This window comes from Kogia breviceps, chromosome 1 (genome assembly GCF_026419965.1).
Source record: "Kogia breviceps isolate mKogBre1 chromosome 1, mKogBre1 haplotype 1, whole genome shotgun sequence".
Lineage (NCBI taxonomy): Eukaryota > Metazoa > Chordata > Mammalia > Artiodactyla > Physeteridae > Kogia > Kogia breviceps.
In genome coordinates this window covers 85,914,902-85,935,148 of record NC_081310.1, presented here as the reverse complement: position 1 = coordinate 85,935,148, position 20,247 = coordinate 85,914,902, and the positions used below count along the sequence as shown (strand labels likewise).

At 51.3% G+C, this 20,247-nt stretch overlaps 3 protein-coding genes across 11 annotated transcripts; 1 reads left to right on the top strand and 2 right to left on the bottom strand.

The window, feature by feature from the left end:
* The first annotated feature begins 9,165 nt into the window (after nucleotides 1-9,165).
* Nucleotides 9,166-9,813, top strand: DPM3 (dolichyl-phosphate mannosyltransferase subunit 3, regulatory). 2 transcript variants are annotated; one of them, XM_059048029.2, is made up of 2 exons: nucleotides 9,166-9,242; nucleotides 9,459-9,813. In XM_059048029.2, exon 2 carries the CDS (start codon nucleotides 9,464-9,466, stop codon nucleotides 9,740-9,742), a length of 279 nt encoding a protein of 92 aa, XP_058904012.1. In that variant the 5' UTR covers nucleotides 9,166-9,242; nucleotides 9,459-9,463; the 3' UTR covers nucleotides 9,743-9,813. The 2 variants fall into 2 exon arrangements, with proteins under 2 accessions (XP_058904012.1, XP_058904021.1); XM_059048038.1 differs by lacking the exon at nucleotides 9,166-9,242 and adding an exon at nucleotides 9,327-9,350.
* Nucleotides 9,814-10,237: 424 nt separating this feature from the next.
* SLC50A1 (solute carrier family 50 member 1) lies at nucleotides 10,238-13,273 on the bottom strand. Of its 6 annotated transcripts, none has more exons than XM_059047963.2 (6): nucleotides 12,948-13,273; nucleotides 12,101-12,178; nucleotides 11,838-11,961; nucleotides 11,088-11,249; nucleotides 10,710-10,829; nucleotides 10,238-10,628 (listed from the first exon to the last, which is right to left on the bottom strand). In XM_059047963.2, exons 2-6 carry the CDS (start codon nucleotides 12,160-12,162, stop codon nucleotides 10,527-10,529), a joined length of 570 nt encoding a protein of 189 aa, XP_058903946.1. In that variant the 5' UTR covers nucleotides 12,163-12,178; nucleotides 12,948-13,273; the 3' UTR covers nucleotides 10,238-10,526. The 6 variants fall into 6 exon arrangements, with proteins under 6 accessions (XP_058903946.1, XP_066893601.1, XP_058903935.1 ...); XM_067037500.1 differs by having other exon boundaries at nucleotides 10,969-11,249; nucleotides 12,948-13,172; XM_059047952.2 differs by lacking the exon at nucleotides 12,948-13,273 and adding an exon at nucleotides 12,486-12,689.
* Nucleotides 13,274-13,655: 382 nt separating this feature from the next.
* EFNA1 (ephrin A1) lies at nucleotides 13,656-20,029 on the bottom strand. Of its 3 annotated transcripts, none has more exons than XM_059047938.2 (5): nucleotides 19,638-19,856; nucleotides 16,054-16,349; nucleotides 14,964-15,029; nucleotides 14,747-14,797; nucleotides 13,656-14,571 (listed from the first exon to the last, which is right to left on the bottom strand). In XM_059047938.2, exons 1-5 carry the CDS (start codon nucleotides 19,727-19,729, stop codon nucleotides 14,459-14,461), a joined length of 618 nt encoding a protein of 205 aa, XP_058903921.1. In that variant the 5' UTR covers nucleotides 19,730-19,856; the 3' UTR covers nucleotides 13,656-14,458. The 3 variants fall into 3 exon arrangements, with proteins under 3 accessions (XP_058903921.1, XP_066893618.1, XP_058903911.1); XM_067037517.1 differs by having other exon boundaries at nucleotides 16,027-16,349; nucleotides 19,638-19,834; XM_059047928.2 differs by having other exon boundaries at nucleotides 14,485-14,571; nucleotides 14,747-15,029; nucleotides 19,638-20,029.
* Between the last annotated feature and the right edge of the window lie 218 nt (nucleotides 20,030-20,247).

Sequence of the window (20,247 nt, the reverse complement as noted above, 5' to 3'; positions counted from 1 at the left end):
ACCTCAAATAAGCTGGACATGTTTCCCCTACTTTTAGGCTGAGGCACTAACAGAAGGGACTGAAAAGTGGGATTCCCTTCTGCACAGGTCAGGACCCCACAGAAAAACCTCCCCCACGCCCCCATTCTGGGCCAAGAGTTGCTGTGAGGGCTGACCTCAGGCTGCTTCAATGGAATTTCTGGGACTGAGGTGCATGTACACCAGTGTGTGAAGGCCTAGGCTCACTCTCCAGGGAGATCCCTCCCCATCCTGCTCTCAGCCTCCAGCCCCCATTTCCAGCCTCTGTGACCCGGACCTTTTTCTGATTCAGACAGCTTCAGGTTCTAGACAACATGTGGGGCAGTAGGAAAGAGCCCAGGTCTTGAAATCAGACAGACCTGAGTTCTAGTTTTGGGCTCTGACACTTACCAGGTGAGGGTCCTTGGGCAAGCTGAGTGATCTCTCTGCACCTTAAATTTATCACCTGTAAAATGAGGATAATAATACTTGCCTCAAATTGTGGCAAACAGGATTGGAATTAAATAACAATGTAGAAGAGCCTAGCATAGCGCTTAACCTACTAGGCATTTGACAAATGTCATCTTCTTCTCCCACGTGATAACAACCATGACCTTGTCAGCCAACTTAGTGCTTTACAGATATTCTCAGTTTCAACACTTACATCAACCTTATGAGATTGATATTCTTACTCTGTGTGGTTAATTTTTTGTGTCATCTTGGCTGGGCCACATTGCCTGGATATTGGGTCAAACATTACTCTGGATGTTTCTTTTTTTAAATTTTTTGGCCGCACCATGTGGTGTGCAAGATCTTAGTTCCCCAACCAGGGATCAAACCCGTGCTGTCTCCAGTGGAAGTGTGGAGTCCTAACCACTGGACAACCAAGGAATTCCCACTCTGGATGTTTCTGTGAGAGGGTTTTTGAATGAGATTTACATTTAAAATAGGAGTACGGGGCTTCCCTGGTGGGACAGTGGTTGAGAGTCCGCCTGCCGATGCAGGGGACACGGGCTCATGCCCCGGTCCAGGAAGATCCCACATGCCGTGGAGCGGCTGGGCCCGTGAGCCATGGCCACTGAGCCTGCGCGTCCGGAGCCTGCGCTCTGCAACAGGAGAGGCCACAACAGTGAGAGGCCCGCGTACCGCAAAAAAAAAAAAAAAAAAAAAAAAAAAAAAAAAAAAATATATATATATATATATATATATATATATATAAAATAGGAGTAAAGCAGATTGCCCTCCATAATGTGGGTGGGCCTCATCCAATCCACTGGAGGACTACATAGAACAAAAAACTGACCTCCCCAGAGAAGGAGGGGAATTCAGTGGCAGATAGCCTGTGGACTTGAACAGCAATGTTGGCTCTGGCCTGCTGGATTCTCTCACTGGTCTATGCTCATGTGGGCTGGGACCTGGCCCTCTGCCCACTGTTCCCAGCCCCAGTCAGGAAGAAGTCAAGACAGAGTGAGACCCTGCAGATATTGGGTTTGCCAGCCTCTACAACTTCATGAGACAAGACCTTAAATTTCACGGATATATCTCCTATTGGTTATGGTTCTCTGGAGAACCCTGACTAATACATCTGTTTTAGTGAAATGAAATGGGGTAAAATGAAAGAGAGGTTAAAACAACCTGCTCAAGATTATAAGGAAGGACTGCCCTGGTGGCACAGTGGTTAAGAATCCGCCTGCCAATGCAGGGGACACGGGTTGGATCCCTGGTCTGGGAAGATCCCACATGCCGTGGAGCAGCAAAGCCTGTGTGCTACAACTACTGAGCCTGCGCTCTAGAGCCCGTGAGGCACAACTACTGAGCTTGCGTGACACAACTACTGAAGCCCGCGCGCCTGGAGCCTGTGCTCTGCAACAAGAGAAGCCTCCACAATGAGAAACCCGCACACCACAACAAAGAGTAGCCCCTGCTCGCCGCAACTAGAGAAAGCCCACGTGTAGCAACAAAGACCCAATGCAGCCAAAAATAAATAAAGCAAGAAAGAAAAAAAGAAAGAGAAAGAAGAAGACTATAAGGGAAGGCAAGGCTGGAGTTGAAATCCAGATCCATTGGTATTTGCCTTGATGCTTAACCAACATGGTTACAACACAGCATCTGATCCCTGCCACCCCTGACTTCATCTCCTCACACTCTTCCCCATGCTACTCCATCCCACTCCTGGCTTCCATGTGTCCGTTGTGCCACCTCATGGCCTTTGCACAAGCTGTTCCCACTGCCTGGAATAGCCATCCAGCAGTTATCTACACTTCTGTGTCCTTCACCTCATTCAAGTTTCCATGCAAATGTCTCCCTCTCAGAGACGCCCTTCTGACCATGCTATATCACATAGTACAGTGTCACCCTTTAGCCCCTCACCTAGCTATATTTTTCTTCACAGTACTTCTCACTACTTGATATATTAAATATTTGTTTGTTTCCTGTCTGTCTCCTACCATTTCATTGAAGCAGTTTGTTTTCATTGCAAGCTTCATTGAAAGCAGAGATTTTGTCTGTTTTGGTCATTAGAATACTGCTTGACATATAGTAGGTGCTAAATACATGTTTGTTAAGAGAACCAAGAACACCACTAGCCACACACCATTGTCATACTTTGAGCTCTTTGCTAAAACTCAACTTCCAGCCTGCATCAACTCCAAACTGCTGAATCCTCAGAATCAGCCAAATGTTTCTGTCAGCCACCAGCCCTGTTCCTGGATCCCTCCTGCCTCAGACTATCATCTTTTCCCATCTTGGTCTCCTCTAGTTCACCTGATTCACCCAGACCCTTCTCCAATCAGCAGCACAATCTCTGATGCACTATTTCCCCTGAAAGCCCGGCTGTGATCTTGTCTGTATGTGTTTCTGTAGATTACATGTCTGTCTGTCCTGTCACCCCAAAGGAGCTGTGGGTGCCCTGAGGATGCTGATAGAATCAACACAGTCTAATCACCTGGAACCTTCCTCAAGGACCCAATAATCACCATGGCATCTGCTGCCTGACAGGACACACACAGGCACACATGGGGACCTCCCACTTCTCTAAGGGGGGAAGATGCTGACCTGAGGGACCAAACCCAACACAAATACTTTTTTTTTTAACATCTTTATTGGAGCATAATTGCTTTACAATGGTGTGTTAGTTTCTGCCGTATAACAAAGTGAGTCACCTATACTATACGTATACATATATCCCCATATCCCCTCCCTCTCGTATCTCCCTCCCACCCTCCCTATCCCACCCCTCTAGGTGGTCACAAAGCTTCGAGCTGATCTCCCTGTGCTATGTGGCTGCTTCCCACTAGCTATCTATTTTACATTTGATAGTGTATATATGTCCATGCCACTCTCTCACTTCGTCCCAGCCTACCCTCCCCCCCCCCCCGTGTCCTCAAGTCCATTCTCTACGTCTGCATCTTTATTCCTGTCCTGCCCCTAGGTTCTTTAGAACCATTTTTTTTTTGTAGATTCCATACATATGTGTTAGCATACAGTATTTTTTTTATTGTTGCAAATTTATTTTCCCAAATTTCTTACCATTTACTTCATAATTTTGTCCTTTATTTTATTAGGTAATGTTTTTTTTGAATTTTTGAATTTTATTTACTTTATTTTTTATAGAGCAGGTTCTTATTAGTTATCTATTTTATACATATTAGTGTATATATGTCAATCCCAATCTCCCAATTCACCCCACCACCACCACTTTCCCCTCTTGATATCCATACGTTTGTTCTCTACATCTGTGTCTCTATTTTTGCCCTGCAAACTGGCTCATCTGTACCATTTTTCTAGGTTCCACATATATTGTTAGCATACAGTATTAACACAAATACTTTTTTGTGTGTGTGTGTGGTATGCAGGCCTCTCACTGTTGTGGCCTCTCTCGTTGCGGAGCACAGGCTCCAGACGCCCAGGCTCAGCGGCCATAGCTCACGGGCCCAGCCGCTCCGTGGCATGTGGGATCTTCCCGGACCGGGGCACGAACCCATGTCCCCTGCATCGGCAGGCGGATTCTCAACCACTGCGCCACCAGAGAAGCCCAACGCAAATACTTTTAAGGCGTCTTTCTTAGGTAGCCTGACCCTGGCTGGCCTTTCCAGCCTCACCTCCTGCCACTCCACCATGAAACAGTCTTTATGCCAGAGACAGACACAGAGGGTTACTCACAATGAACTCTCAAGCCTCCCTACCTTTGTTTAGGCTTTTCCTTGGCTTTGCAAGCTCCGCCCTCAACCACCACATGAATTCTCTTACTCATCTTTCCAGTATCACCTTGGGCTTTAGGGCCTATTTGAAACAGTCAATCCCTTCCTCTGTGTTGTATGTAATTTTGCATATTCTCCCATCTTTAGTGCACTTTAGAATAAGGACTCCACGGGAATTTCCTGTTTGTCTAGTGGTCTGCTCTCACTGCCGAGGGCCTGGGCTCAACCCCTGGTTGGAGAACTAAGATCCTGCAAGCTGTGAGGTGCGGCCAATAAATAAATAAAATAAATAAATAAATAGAGGGCTCCAGATTTGGAATTTGTCTCTCACTGAAACCAAAGCTTGCCAAAGGTGGGACTTCCCTGGTGGCTCACAGTGGTTAAGAATCCGCCTGCCAATGCAGGGGACACAGGTTCAAGTCCTGGTCCAGGAAGATCCCACACGCCGCGGAGCAACTAAGCCCACGAGCCACCGCGTGCCTAGAGCCGGTGCTCCACAAGAGAAGGCTCCACAAGAGAAGGCACCGCAATGAGAAGCCCATGCACCGCAGCAAAGAGTAGCCCCCGGCTCGATGCAACTAGAAAAAGCCTGCGCACAGCAACAAAAACCTAACACAGCCAAAACAAACAAACAAACAAAAAAGCTTGCCAGGGCTTCCCTGGTGGCGCAGTGGTTGAGAATCCGCCTGCCGATGCAGGAAACACGGGTTCGTGCCCTGGTCCGGGAAGATCCCACATGCCGCGGAGCAACTAAGCCCGTGAGCCATGGCCGCTAGGCCTGTGCGTCCGGAGCCTGTGCTCCACAACGGGAGAGGCCACAACAGTGAGAGGCCCGCATACCGGAAAAAAAAAAAAAAAAAAAAAAAAAAAAAAGCTTGCCAAAGGAGAAAACTCCAACAAACGTGAGAAAACTGAAGCTCAGAGAGGTTAAATTACTTGCCCAAGGTCACATAGCTAAGTAAAGGAAAGAGGCAAGACCCAACCTCAGGACATCTGGGGCTCTAAAAGCCCAAACTTTTAACCTCCAAGCTGTACTGCCTTTCATACCCTGCTATAATCATGTGTACTTGTGGCCTGCTGCAGCTGCAGAAGGGTAACGGTCTGTAAAAAGGTTGAAGAGAAAGGAGTTGGACCATAAGAATCTGCTGGCTTTCGTCCAGTGCTATCCAAAGCCAAAGACCCTGTGTGCAGTAGATGGGAGTCTCTGGAGTAGTTATATTTCCTGGGAGCAGGACAGCTGGGTCAGTTTCCCTGGAGACCATCAAATGCTAACCTGTCCTTCCTTCTGCCCCTCATCTTACATTTATAGAAGCTCTCTGGGTTTCCCACACTATGCTTGGTCCTGGATTTACAATGGTCCTGGGTGGCCCAAGCAGGGAAACAAAACACCTACAGCTCAACATGGTAAGTGCCATCTATAAAAGAGAGCCTGTGGGAGCTCAGAGGAGGAAGATGGTGTCCAACCCTGGAAGACAAGGTCAAGGCCCAGGAAGGCTGCTTGGAGGACGTGATGCTTGAGCTGAACATTAGAGAAATATGTACCCACATTTTCTTGTGGCATATTTAGGGTTTCACTTTTCACATGAAGTTTTGTTTAATGCACTGGGAATTTATTTTAGTATAAGATGTAAGGTTGAAATATAACTTAATTTACTTTTTCAAATGGTATGCTTGTTGCAGATGTTTTTCAAATAATCCATCTTTCCTCACTGGAGATGCCATCTCTATCATATGCTGAAATTGTGTATGTTTGATCTATTTCTTCACTTTTTATTCTGTTCCATTGATCTAGGTAGGGAGATGCTATACCTTAGTGGCAAAGTTTGCAGCCTCTGCAGTCTAGTCTGACTATCTGGGGCGTACCTGTTTCTTCACTTGTGAAATGGAGATAATAATAGCACCTATTTCGGGCTTCCCTGGTGGTGCAGTGGTTGAGAGTCCGCCTGCTGATGCAGGGGTCACGGGTTCGTGCCCCGGTCCGGGAAGATCCCACATGCCGCGGAGCGGCTGGGCCCGTGAGCTATGGCTGCTGAGCCTACGCGTCCGGAGCCTGTGCTCTGCAACGGGAGAGGCCACAACAGTGAGAGGCCCGCATACCGCAAAAAAAAAAAAAAAAAAAAAAAAAAAAAAAAAAAAAAAAAAAAAATAGCACCTATTTCATATGGTGGCTGTAAAGATTGAATGAGATTATGCACATAAAGCACTCATTATAGTGCCTGGCACAGAGTCATCAATCAATGAATGTCAGCTGCTATGATGATCCCTATCTGCCCATTCCTATACCAGTAACCCAGAAAGGTGAAATTACTAAGTATACAGCTTTGAGTCAGATGGGACAGTCTGCTACTTACTACCCTGCATGACCTCGGGCAAGTTACTTACCTTTTACCTTCTCTCTGCTTTGGTTTCCTCATTCATACATGGGGATATAAAAGTACCTACTGCAGCCTGTTGTGAAGATCAAACATGCAGTGTCGCAAAAGGCATGACACATAATAGCCCCTTAATGAATGTTTAATCTTCTGCTGATTATTATGACACTATAATTTATTTTCTGTCTTTATGTGTTGCAGGGCAAGCCCCTTCTCATTATCTTTCCCCAAAAAATTTTCTGGGGAGTGGCAATCTTTCAGGGCCACATCTATTGTGGGTGAATAAGATAGAATTTCTGGATCTGCAAGGCTGATGCCTGGCCCCTGAACTGTGTTGAAAGTCGCTATGACTAGTGAGGTCTTGAGTGCGTAACCAGTAGGATTCTGGGGAAGGGAGTTGAGGTGGGCCTTTGAAGCTCATGTAGCAGGTTTCTAAAAATATTTTAATTTTGCCTTAATTTTTACTTTAACAAAGGAATTTGCATAGTTTAAAAGGCCAACTATTTCTATAAGGCATTTAATGAAAAATAACAGTCCCCTGCTCCATTCTCCTACCCCCTCCCTACACATACACTCCTCCATAAACCACTCTCAAGTTTCTTGGCTGCTTTTTTGGGTACTTACCTCTGTATATTTTTTGTTTGTTTGTTTTTGTTTTGGGCAGTGCTGCATGGCTTCCGGGATCTTAGTTCCCCAACCAGGGATTGAACCTGGGCCACATCAGTGAAAGCAATGAGTCCTGACCACTGGACCACTAGGAATTCCCAATATTTCTAAATAACATGTTCATATTATTATTTCTTTCTTTCTTTCTTTTTTTTTTCTATTTTAGATACAATCAGTTGACTGCCTGCCATGGAAAATGAGAATATAGTTCTCTCTAATCCTCTCCCCATATACTCCCCTCCCCCACCCTTTCAATTCAAAGATATTCCAAATTTTAGTTAAGTCATCACTTAGTGTTTACATTATTATGGCTGTGAAAATATTCTACACAGCTGAGTTATGTAGTGTTTGTGCTAAGACTCTGTGAATCTGTAAAAACTGGTTTTATTAATTAACATGAGGGACATGGGGCTGAGAAACTTCGTTCTCTAAAATCATACAGTCACGAATTATCTGTTTGAAATCAAGCAGTGAGAATGGAATATCCCACTGTTGCTGGAGGTTTAACGCATGTTGATTACTTTTTTTTTTTTTTTTTTTTTTTTGTGGTACGCGGGCCTCTCACTGTTGTGGCCTCTCCCGTTGCGGAGCAGAGGCTCCGGACGCGCAGGCTCAGCGGCCATGGCTCACGGGCCCAGCCGCTCTGCGGCATGTGGGATCTTCCTGGACCGGGGCACGAACCTGTGTCCCCTGCATCGGCAGGCGGATTCTCAACCACTGTGCCACCAGGGAAGCCCCATGTTGATTACTTTGATATAGAGAAGCAGCCTCGTTTTCCAACCTAGGTGCAAAGCTTCAGATATTGGGGTTTTGGACATAACATTGTACAATTATCTTAATTATGTAGTTATCTATTACATAATTATCTAAAATTAGTTAACTTTGTAGTTTCCAAGTGGATTCTCAGTTCACTTCTCAGTCCAGGCTGTTGTTAACTCCTTCACTTACATCTGTGCTTACCTTGAACCTGTCAAAATACTGCTTCGTTTAAATATCACCTGAACTCAACCATTTCCCATATCCTGTAATGACCTGGCTTTTTCCTTTGTTTGATGAGCGGCTCCACAGTTCCTCTGGTGTGTGCTCTCTCTCGCAGCAGCAAGTGAATAAACCTAACTATCCAACTACAGTTATGTTCTTAGTGGTCTTTATCAGACAGGCTTTTATAATTCTCCTTCCTTTCTTTTATAACTGTTTTCCCTGAAGTTGATAATTGCCTGACCTTTTCTTTCACTCTGTTTTCTATATACCTATCATGAATTCATCCCCCAAATTCTGAAAGACGTATACACCTTCTCTTAATACCTTAAACACATCATGTGATTCCTCTGTCCCCACAGTTTTTTTCCCTTAAAGACACCCTCCTGAAGCACTTCTTCTGGCTCCAAGTCTTAGTGGTTGCTCCTCTGAGTTTCTCTTTTAAAATATGACAACCTCTGTTCTAACACCTATCTCAGGACACCTATCTCAGGACACCTATCTCAGGGCACCTGTTAGTTGTCAATGCATCTGCTTTCCTGACTCCTGCTTTCCTCCTTCCACCCCAGAAGGGTCCGTGTCTTGATATCTCTATTTCTCCAAAGTCTGTCGTGACGCTCAAGAAACGTTCCACTGAATGAATGACTAAAAGAATAAGTAAGTGAATAAATGAATGAATGAATGAGTGGAATTTTTGTGCAGGAGAAGTGAGTTTAAGAGGAACGATATTACATTCCCATCTTGCCGCAAGGCTTAAGAGTGTCCTCAGGCTGTCTACAAGCCCCACGCCACCTTGGAGCGGGGTCTCGAGGGAGGGAAGCAGTATCGAAAGCCTCTGGGCCCAGGTCGCCGCTGCAAGACCGGAGCCGGCTAAGCACAGCCTAGGTCAAGACCGCGGCCACGAGCCTGCCCGGCGCCGCACGAGGACTACAACTCCCAGAAGGCCGCGCGGCGGCGGAGCACTAGCCGAGGAGGATTCCGGACGCTGACGTCGGAGGTGTGCGGCGCAGGGAAGACGCTGGCCTGGGAGGTAAGTGTAGGAGGAGGGCTGAGGAGCGGGAGCGGAGAGCAGAGGGCGGAGGGCGGAGGGCGGAGGGCGGAGGGCAGAGGGCGGGAGCGACGGAGGAGCGGCCCTGAGGTTAGGTGGTACGGAGGGGGGTGAGGTAGAAGGACAAGGAATGGGTCTCAAATGAAGAGTGGGTAGCGGGGTGTCAGGGACCTTGAGCTCTGCTTCCTCTTCCCGCAGTGACCATGACGAAATTAGCGCAGTGGCTGTGGGGGCTGGCGCTCCTGGGCTCCACCTGGGCTGCTTTGACCATGGGAGCCCTGGGCCTGGAGCTGCCCTCGTCTTGCCGAGAGGTCCTGTGGTCCCTGCCCGCCTACTTGCTGGTGTCCGCCGGCTGCTATGCACTGGGTACTGTGGGCTATCGCGTGGCCACTTTTCACGACTGCGAGGACGCCGCCCGCGAGCTGCAGGGCCAGATCCAGGAGGCCCGAGCCGACTTGGCCCGCAGGGGGATGCGCTTCTGACACCCTAACCTCATTCCCGCACGGACGGCCTGCTCTCTCCTCCCCCATTAAAGCGCCAGTTTATTTTCTAACTTTGGTTTGAGTATGGATAATGGGAATTGGGGATTCTGTGTACCAGCTGTTGAGAAGTGAGAGGTAGAAGAGCCACCTTCCTGAGGCTCTCTCAGCCTTTATCTTTGCATTCTGCTGGTACTTCCTCCTATTTGCTCTGAAGGAGGCAAAGACGCCCTTCTCAGGATCTCTCGGAATGGAAAAGTCATTTCACTTTCCTGGTCTTTTTAGCCCTGTTAGGAAGGACTTCTTGAAGCCTATTCTTCTTCATAACATCCAAGCTCTGTTCTTTTTAAGGCCTTCCTACGTCTTTACAACTTCTTGGTTCTTTCAGATACCTTTTCTGAGCCAACCCTACCAGCCCAAGAGTAACTGGATCAGACAGTTCCCCTCTACCCTTCACCAAACCAGGCAGGTTGACTATCCCTGAACAGAGAACGAGCCTTGATGGGCAAGGGGTAGGGAACAGTTTATTTTAAGGCACATTCTAAAGATTTCACCCCGACCTCCAAAATTAAAAAATAAAATCTTGAAAAAAAAAAAGTGATTCATCTCCCAGATTCCATCCAGTCTTCTAAGTAAAGCCCTTTCTTTAGTCCCTGGGTTCTCAAAGCAGTTCTTTTCCTTTACCACAACACACTTCACCAGTGGAGGTGACCAGCAGGAAGAGCTGAAACAAGGTTTCTTTGGTAGTAGATTGGCATTAAGGTGCCCAGTAGTCAGGTGAACTCCTTCAGGTTTGTAGAAGTTGATAGTTCCTGTCTTGCTCCTGGGGGTACTTCCAGAAAAGCCAGAAGCGAATGAAGCTGGTGAGGATTCCTGGAAAGTTGGGCATCTGAAATCACAAGGGCTGCTATGAGGAGAGGAGCTGATTTTCCACCTCATACACTTGTCACCCCGCCCCTGTTCTGCTTACCACAATGTAGGGATCTTTTAGTCGAAACCCATAGAACGTCCAGGAGGCAGAGGTGAGGAGGGTGGCAATGGTGAGTGAAAAGGAGAGACGTTGGGTTGACTTAGTACGAATGACCTTGGCCTGTGGGAAAGGATGAAAGACACTCCTAGCAAGGCACATAGTAAATCTCCCACCTTGCCTAAGAATTTCTTCAGAAAAAAAGTCAAACGTCCTCCCTGATCTTCTGTTACCCAACCTTTCCCTCCTGCCCCCAACTCACCCAACTCTACTGCCCCGTCTCCTTCCAGGATTTGGGTCTTTCTTTCCTCTGGAGTATAAGCTACAGTCTCTGGCTATGGGAGACTTATCTTCCTTTCCTCCCTGGACACCCCCACTCACCAAGTCAGCTAGTGGTGAGAGGTACATACTGATGGTGAAGACACTGCAGAAGAGGCCCAGCTGCTGAAGCCGGGTCTCAGTGTCGGGCACCAGGAGCCAAAAGTAGCCAAAACCCAGGACAAGGACCCCCAGCAGGGTTGCAGTCTGAAGGAGCACAGCATGCTGTAGAGGAGAGAGTAGCCTTACTTCTGGATGTACCAGGAGCCCTCTCTGACTCTGCTGCTGCAATTAATTCATCCTGCCCTCTCCCATGCTCCAGTTGGGGAGCCAACCTTTGCCTAAGCCTCCAGTATTGCACTTGTCACATCCTTTCTCCCACCAGTGACTTGAGCACATGTCTGATCCACGCACAACCCTGGAGGTTTCTAGGAGAGGGAAAGGTATCTTTTTTTTGGTGAGCTTGCTACACAGAGTAGGATCTTAATGCTTGTGTGAATGGGAAAGCAGAGCGGATCATCTCACTCTCAGCCACTGGCACTGACTTTGAAGGAACTATGGAGACAAATCCCTTTCCACTCAGTTTGTTGGGCAGCAAGGCACCATCAGGCTAGGCAGAGCTACCAGCTTTGCCAGAATGGGGGACAATATGTGAGTCTCAGAAGGCTGGCTTCATGGCGGAAGGAGGACTGCAAGGCTGGAGGGGTCTTCCAGGAAAAGTTGGCAGTGCCAGCCTGTTATAGTCTTCTAGGAAACAGTGTTTGTACTGCCAGCAAGGCAGGGCAGGGCATGCAGCAGAGGAAGGGGCTCTACCTTCCGATGGCAGTAGTACAGATACACCAAGATATACAGGGTCTGAAGCACAGCACCCACGGCGTTGACGAAGATTAGCGTCCAGTTTCCCTTCAGGGCCCCATAACTCAGCCAGCTCAGGTTGCTGCAGGGTGGAGGGGAGGGACATTCGCCCGCGGGGTTGAGTGTGAGCGGGGGACCCGAGGGCCTCGTCCACATTCCTCCTCACCCCTCCCCAACCTCCCTCAGACAGCCTTTCCCGCCGCAGGCATCGCCCCTCTCACTTGACATCCGTGGTGAGAAAGGGCAGGAACTGGACACTGTCCACACTCCGGGTCATCCGCATGTGCTTAAGGTCCGAGCTGTAACGGGGACCCGAAGGCAGGGGGGAGAGGTGGAAAGGGAGAACCAAGCTGCTGGGGCGTCGAAATCCCCTATGCCTGTCATCCTTTCTGGACAACTGCAGACCCCGGCCCTACCCTCAGCACCCTGGCCTTCTCCTTCAGGTAAAGTGACCAGCCTTGCCCTTGTACCCCGGCCCTCTCGACCCGATTCCACTTTGACCCTAGGTTCCAGATGCAGCCTGGGGCTGCGGCCACGTCTCTGTCCCCTCTCTTTCCTTTCCTGACTTCCTGGTCCTGCCCCAGCCCAGCCCGTCCGCGCTCTCACAGGCCGGTGGAGAACATGCCGAGAGTGAAGAGCACGCAAGCTCCGGAAAGAAGCGAGTCGGCCAATCCGCCCGCCTGCATCCCTCCCCGAGTCGGATCCCGAGCTCGGCGCCTGCGGCCAGCTAGCAGGAACCGGAGACCGCGACGCCGGAGCCCGCGACGCTGGAGCCCCGCCCCTTTGCGCCCGCGGCTCCGCCCCTGCGCGCTCGGCCGTCCCCCCGGAAACTGAACCGGAACCCGGCCCACCCCTAGAACGTCTAGCCGGGGCTCAGGCCCCGCCCTTCCGAGAGCCTGTCTCGACCTCGCAGGCCCGCTGTCGGCTTGTAGGGTTGTTAGTCTTCCCGTTGCTCTCGGTTTTCTGGCTGGTCTCCTTCCTAAGTCTTCGCGGATCTGTCCCCGGCATCAGCCGCTCCACAAGCTCTGCTTACTCCTTAGATCACCCAGACCCCCAGCCTCAACTCACTTTCCCACAGGCCGCGAGCCTACGTGGTAGAACTCAAAAGCTTGCTACGCGGACTTCAACACGCTTTCACGGAGGGCCGCAGCTCAAGTTGCCCAGGGATTGGGAGATTTTTCGCTGTTTGCTGAAGCCTCTTTCCGGTCTCTTCCCTAAGTAACAGGGACTGCCAGGAATCACCAAGTCTTTGTGAGATGCCCTCCCCCTTCAGCCACACTGCCGGCTTTCTGTGACTTGGCCAATCCACTGGACAAACGTATATCACCGACCCCCCCCCCAGTCCAACCAACTTGCTGCCGGGAACTTTCCCGCCCAGGTTCCCACACATCTCTGCTAGTGCGGCTGTGTGGCAAGCCGCATGCCTCAGCTGGCAGGCGTTCTGAGCGGCTGCCTCGACTCACCCAAGAGCCTGAGTACCTGAACAGTACGCCAAAGCCCAGCGCTGAGAGGGTGCGAGTGGGGCGGAGGTTGGACAGGATGAACTTCCAGAGTGGGGTGCAGGCTAGAACCCGAAAGACTGATGTGGGGAGCACTCCTGTCCTGGACAACCCTCAGAGGAGGAAACACTCCACCCTTGTGGGCTGGTGAGGGGCATGTATTCTTTTCAGAGAGAGGGGAAAAAACTCAAACCCAACTGCTACTGACATAGCACAGAGCCTAGCAGCAGCAGGGACTCAATGGTCTTAAATTAGGATGGAAGGGCAGAAAAGCATGTCCAAAAAAACAAACACATTGCTTTATTTTGAGACAAAGAACATTGTATAAAAAACTCCAGTTGTAGAAATCAGCAGACACACATCTAATTCATATACAGATTCTGTACTCGTGGGCCCTGCCCTTCAGGCTACAGTCAGTCTAGGCACAGACTCTGTGCACGTGGGCACTGCCCTTACAGCTACACTCTAAGAACAGGTTGGCACAGCCCCCCTGCTGGCGCAGCTCTGTGGAGTGATGCCCCAGGGTGGGAGAGGATGTAGTGCCTGGCTACAGTCCTCTCTGTGGCACCTCCACAGAGGAAAGTCTTGGGGGAGATGCTGGGTCAGCCCAAGCATGCTGCCTCTCCTGTCCCTGGCTCCCAAGCAGGAAACTGTCTCTTGCTTTTCCTTCAGAGCCATTCTGGCTCTCTCTGGGAGGGACATCTTTGCCAAGCTCAGTGTCCATCCATGTAAACCCAAGCCCCTTTCAGCTCGGCTCCCACAATGCCCTTCTTAAGAGGCCATGTCCGCACAGCTCGTTTCTTTGGCTTAAGGGCAGGAATGGAGGGGAAAGGACTGTCTCCACTTCTTTGTCCATCCCTCTGAGGTGGAGGCGAGGATGGCACTGTCAGGCTTGGTGACCTCCTTTGGGTTGAAAGCTTTAATACTGACCCGTTTTGAGGTTGCTGGGTGGCAGCTTGTGCATGTGGTAGGAGTGGTTCCCAGGACTAGGGCTTTGGGAGGGGCCCCAGGCAGGTGAGGGAAGCCCGCCCTGCCCCCTCAGCCCAGTTCCAGTTCTTACAGTGCATGCAGCATACACCTTCATGGGGTTTGCAGCAGCAGGAATGGCAGGAGCAGCACAGCCCAGGCGAGTGGGAAGAGGCGGGGGGCGGCACTGTGACCAATGCTATGTAGAACCTGCACCTCTGGGTCATCTGCAAGGTGAGAGGGCAGAGGCCCCCAAGGTGAGCGGCCCCCCTATTTGGCACTGGCCCTCAGCCCAGCGAGGTTTCCCCTGCCCCTGCCTGGCAAAAGAGCCACCTCCTGTACCCAACCTCTTCAAGCAGACCCCCTTTTGTGCCCCAGGCCCAATTTGCTCCAGCCACCTACCTGCTGGAAGTCTCTTCTCCTGTGCATTGGCATGGGCCTGAGGACTGTGAGCTGAAAGATAAGGGTGGTCTTAGGTCAGTAACTTGGTACACCAAGGAGGCAGAGGGGTGGGAATGCTGGGTGGGCCAGGCAGTGGGACTTCCCAACCATCCCAGATCACTAGACCAGGCCCAGGATAGGGATGCAGCAAGGAGGCCCACAAGGCTGTGACACTCACTGATTTTGCCATTGACGTTCACCTTCAACCTCAAGCACTGGTCTTCCTGGTAGTGGATGGGTTTGGCTACAAAATAAATCCAGAGAGTGATAAGGAAGGAAACTTTTTTGGAAGAAAATATAAGCGTAAATGCCTCTGACCCTGCTTTCTCAGTCCCTACTCACTTTAATCCCTCTCTTCCCTCTAATCTTTGATTCTCACCTTCCTTAGTTTTTGCCCACTTTCTGCCCCAAGTTCAGTCCAAGCTCCCATTCTTGGGAATAACCCCTGACTTTGGAGGTGGTGGTAAAAAGAACATAGACACTGTCCCCTCCCTACAGGCCATCCTCCACTCCTCCCAGCCTGAAGTTGGGGGCAACCTGCACAATATGTTCCCCTTACCCGGCCACTTTGTCCTTGCCCTGCCTAAGCCCCACTGACAGGGTGAGGCCTGGATTCATTCTATACAAAGCTGATCTCACAACTTGTAAAATCCACCAGTGGCTCTCCACTGCCCTCAGGATAAAGTCCAAACTCCTTAGCACTTCTTAGGCCCCCATGCTCTACCCTGTCTACTTCTCCAAGCTCCTATCTCCCCACTTCCAAGTGTCCCTCCTGCTCCAGTCAGTCTGAACCATATGAAGTTCCCTGAAGATGTCATGCTCTCTTTGCACATGTCCCCTTGTTTGGCCAGCTCCTCTGTCTGTCCTAAACTCTTGGGTCATCTTCCCCAGGAAGCTTTCTCTGAGGTGCCCCCCCCCCCCAGACTAGCAGGTACTCAAGTCATTTCCGCAGGGCCCCTGAGCTCATATCTACCATATCACCCTGTTCTAATGGTCTGTTGATCTATGTATGTCCCTTTCCAGGTTCCTGGAGGACAGGGACTCTGTAATGTTTTATTTATCTCTGTGCCTATAGTGCCAAGCAGAGTGCCCAGGACACAGTAGAAGCTCACTCCACATTTGTAATAGGAATGAGCAAAAACAGACTTCAGGATTGGAGGGGGCCGTCTGCTGCTTGCCTTCCCACTAAGCATGTACTGAAGCATGTACATCATGCCAGGTGCGTCCCCCAGTGTGTGCACCTGTGTGCATGCCTCCTGGGCACTCACAGATGTAGTAGTAGCTGTGTCCCTCTTTGAACTCCTTGCCCAGGGTAAAGGGTGTGAAGCGCTGGAACTTCTCAGACAGCTTCTCTGGGCCATGCCTGGCACTGGGCTGGTTGCACTGCCAGCGGACCTGGTCCTTGGATTGGGGTTGGCACAGTTGGTACTGCTCACGCTCCACCAGGTACAGTGTGTACCGCTCCATGGCAGCATCAGCCACAGAGTCATCCTCATAATGAGGACAGATGATGTCCAGGTAGTCATTTAACTGCACATGTACTGTGTAGTCCTCATTCCGAAACCTGGGCATGCGCAGAGGTAGAGAAAGCAGGTGGTCACTCAGAAGCCAGGCCAGAGCCTTGAGCTTCCAAATGTTTACATGACCCCTCACATTTCATACTGGACCACCGCCCCCACCAAAGATTTTTTTAAAATCTCAACTTCCAGTATTTAATTTACTGATATTGATCTCTTAAATATCTTTCCACCATCTCCAAACATTCCCGCCACCATGGTCTGCCACTATCCTCTAAATAGCATCCACTTAGTATCTCTCAGGTACCAAGGCGCTTCCCATAACCTTCCTGATATTTACCCAAGGATGGGCTTCTAAACATTTCCTCTGCTCACTCTTCTACCTATAAATATTTCCCCAACTCTATTCTACCACTTGCTCTTTTAACTTCTATTAGACCTCAATCTGAGACCCTACTGGCCCATTCTATAATCAAGATCCACATAACCCTTTCTCTTTCCCATGCTAGTACTCGGTGTCCAACCAACTGTCTTCACTTCTCTTATTCCTCTCATTTTTCCCCTTGACCCACTGAGTATATCTCACATTGTTCAACTCCACTTTTCCCCCAACACCCAGGACATCCATGCCCACAGATAATGTCCAGTCCTTTTGAGTTAAATTGCTTTAATCAATTCATCCAGTCCCCTCAAATCTCCCCTTCTAGCTACTCAAATCTATGCTCAGCTCTCCTTGTCCGCTTCTCTCAAAGCACCCCAAAACCTCTCTGTCCCTTTATCTCCAAAAGCCATACTTTCACCTCTCGTGAAATGAGCTCCAGAAATGCTGGAGTTCTCAGATCTGAGAAGGCATCTCCCCTCCCTCTTCCCAAGATGGAGCCAGCTCCCCTCCCCCAGCCCATTCCCCCCAGGCTCCAAAGGCTCCAGCCGGACTGCCCACCGACCCCTCCCCCGCAGCTCTAGACACCTGGCTCCAGTCTAGGTGGGGTCCTAGCAGGGGAAAAAGTGCCTCCCCACCTCCCTCTCCAAGCCGGTCAGCTTCTCTGAATTCCACCAAGCACTGCCAGCTAGAGACTCAGCAGAGTTGGCTGCCAACTTGCTTCAAACCAAAGCCAGGGGCATGGGTGGTGGGGAGAGGGGCAGGGGTTAGGCCAAGAGGCCTCTGAGGTGGGCACCCGCTGCCCAGTCAGCATGACCCTTAAGAGGCCTGGCTCTGCAGGAGCATGCCAGTGCTCCAGCTAGGCTTACCAAGGCCCCTCCCCCACCCTGGGGAAGAGAGAGAGAGAGGGAGAGAAGGGGGGGGAGGAGCAGAGAGAGGCTTTTAAAATTCCTCTCTGGAGAGATAAACATAGAAGCCATTTCAGAACAGGTATTTCAGCTCTGGGTCTGGCGTCTTTCCTCCATTCTGGTGACGGACACTGACTCATTCTTCATCTACCTCTGCCACCCACCCCCGCATTCATGAGAACCTGTGAAAATCTCCCTTGTCAAATGTGGACAGCCCCCAGGACCCCAGGATGGCCCAGTGCCCACTTGCTCTGGGCACTGTCCTCCAGGCAAAGGGAGCTGACAGGTCTGAATGGGTGGGGTACCTGCCCCTCTAGCACCAAGGAGGCCAGGGTGCAGCTCACAGTGGCAATGCCCTTCTTCCCACGCTGCCCCCTGCCTGGGGCCTGGAGGTCCCAGGGCTGATGCCCACTGCCCTGAGTCACCCATGCCAGCCTCATACCCACCCAGCTCATTACCACCTCGTCTTTGCCCTCAAGCTGGGCCTGGCTTGGCTGCTTGTGGCCTCCACTCTGGGCTGGCTTTCTCTTTAGTCCTGGGTATGATAGAGTGTGTGTGTGTGTGTCCAGATGGAAAGGGCAGAAGCTGTGCTTGGTGAGTGCGCCCATCACTCCCCTCCTGGGGGTACAATCTGCTCCACTTAGCACTCCTTTGACTCTTGCTCTCCATCTGGGAAAGGGGGGCAGCGGCGTCAGGGAAGGCGGGGGGGGGGGGCAAGGAAGAGGCTCCTTCCTGAAAGAGAGGAAACCTGGGAGCTTGGGAACGGAAAAGGCCAGGGTCCCCCCCTCCCTACTCCTGGCTTCCTGTCCCCTCCTCCTCCTTCAGCCAACACCTGGCATGGGCATAAACAGGGACTTTGCTCTCTCCCTCTAGGACAAGATTGAGTCAAAGAAGCAAAGAACAGAGAGCAAGGAGTGAGGCGGGGGATGGCTGACTGCACTGCCCCATCAGGCGGCCAATGGGCAAGAGGGCATTGCCCTCTGGGGTTGGCAGCTGGCTGTTCCCTCCCTGCCCAACTCACCACAGATGACAGACCCCCTACCCGGCAATGCTGCCACAGGGTCAAGAGGAAACTGGCACAATCTATTTCTCAAGGGGAGTGGGGGGTAGGCCTGCTAGGGCTGCCGGTGGCTAGGCTGAGTGAAGTGTTTTCCCCCCCCAACCCCAAGGTGTCCAGCCCTCCTCTCCTTACTCCACCTTAACCCCCTCTCCCGTTTTCCTGCAAATATTGTTCCCATAACTTCAGAAAACTCAAGAACAAAGAACAAAGGGTCCGATGGAGCTTCTCCCTTCCCGTACCATTTGCCTCACAGCCCTAAACCTGCCCCGGAGAAATTAACTCCTTCCTGCCCAGAGCCCTTTGTAACCCTTTTAACCCCTTCGGGTCCTCTGGAACCTTTCCCACGACCTCCCTGTCCCCTTCTCTTCAGTTTTACTATCTGAACCTCAGATACCCTCAAGCCTACCCACACACAGCATGTGCCTCATTCATGCCACCTCAAAAGACTCTTGAGGGGGGAGGGCTTTCCAGGGTGACCTTAAATACAGAATGAACACTTAATGCTGGCAGCCCAGGTCCCTCCTGAAGGGTCCTTCCTGGATTACAATAAGCATTCTGCTTACTCCGGATGTCAAGACCTGTCAGTGTGGGCAGATGCCCAAGTAACACACAAGGAGAGGCACAGAGGCTTTCTCAATGGAGAAAGAACAAGAACAAGAGCCTAGAACAAGAGCCCTGGCGGCCAGAGAGAGTGGCCCCTGCTAAAGGCAGGAACTGTTCAACGTGGGTCCCTCACTTCGGAGTAACAGGGGTGCCAGAGGGAAGGAAAAGAGGGGCAGAGACAGTGCCTGTGCAAGCAGATGAGGGCAGAGTCCTGCCCTGGGGTGGGGTACTCCCAGCTATGGGGGAGAAGAAAGTCTATGGGATCCCTCCCGCCTCCGGTCACCTCCCCGAGACTCAGGTTAGGGGCTAGTCGGGACAGTTAACCTGGAGGGGGGAGCAGTGCCAACCGGGAGCCCAGGCTGTCGGCCGGAGACTCGGGGCTTACTTGGGGTTTGAACTGTTCCAGAAGACGGTGTGGCGGTCAGCAGCGGCCAGACTGCAGCACAGACCCAAGAGAGGGGCCCAGAGGAACTCCATAGCGCGGGGCCGGGCCAGGCCGGGCGGGGACGAGGGGCTCCTCCGGGTCTGGGCTCCCGCAGGCTTCCTCCGCGGCGCACTCTGCACAGGGCTCACAGGGCTCACAGCTCTGGGCCCTCCGCCTCGCGACTCCGCCTTTTGGGCCGGCGCCGCCCGACACCCCGCCCCGCCCCCGCCCCGCCCGGCGCGCGGCTGCCCAGGGCCTGGGGGCTGGGGAGGTGGAGGAGGGGAGGGCAGGGGGGAGGGGAGGAGAGGGAAGCAGAGCGCGCACCTCCGCGCGACAAATCTTCTCAGCGCTGTGTGTTTGCTCGCTCATTCGTGGATCCGCGTGCAGCTTTGTGGGCCTATGCGCTGTGGTGGGTCTGTGCCCCCCGCGCAGTCTCGTGCGGGAGAAGGGAACCAACTCCACGTGCGGGTCTGCTAACCAGCGGGTGCGGGACCCGGCTGGCGGGCGCCGTGCGCCGATCTTGAAGGGTGCGAGGTTGCTGATAGGTCCCGCACCTTTCCCAAGCCTTGCA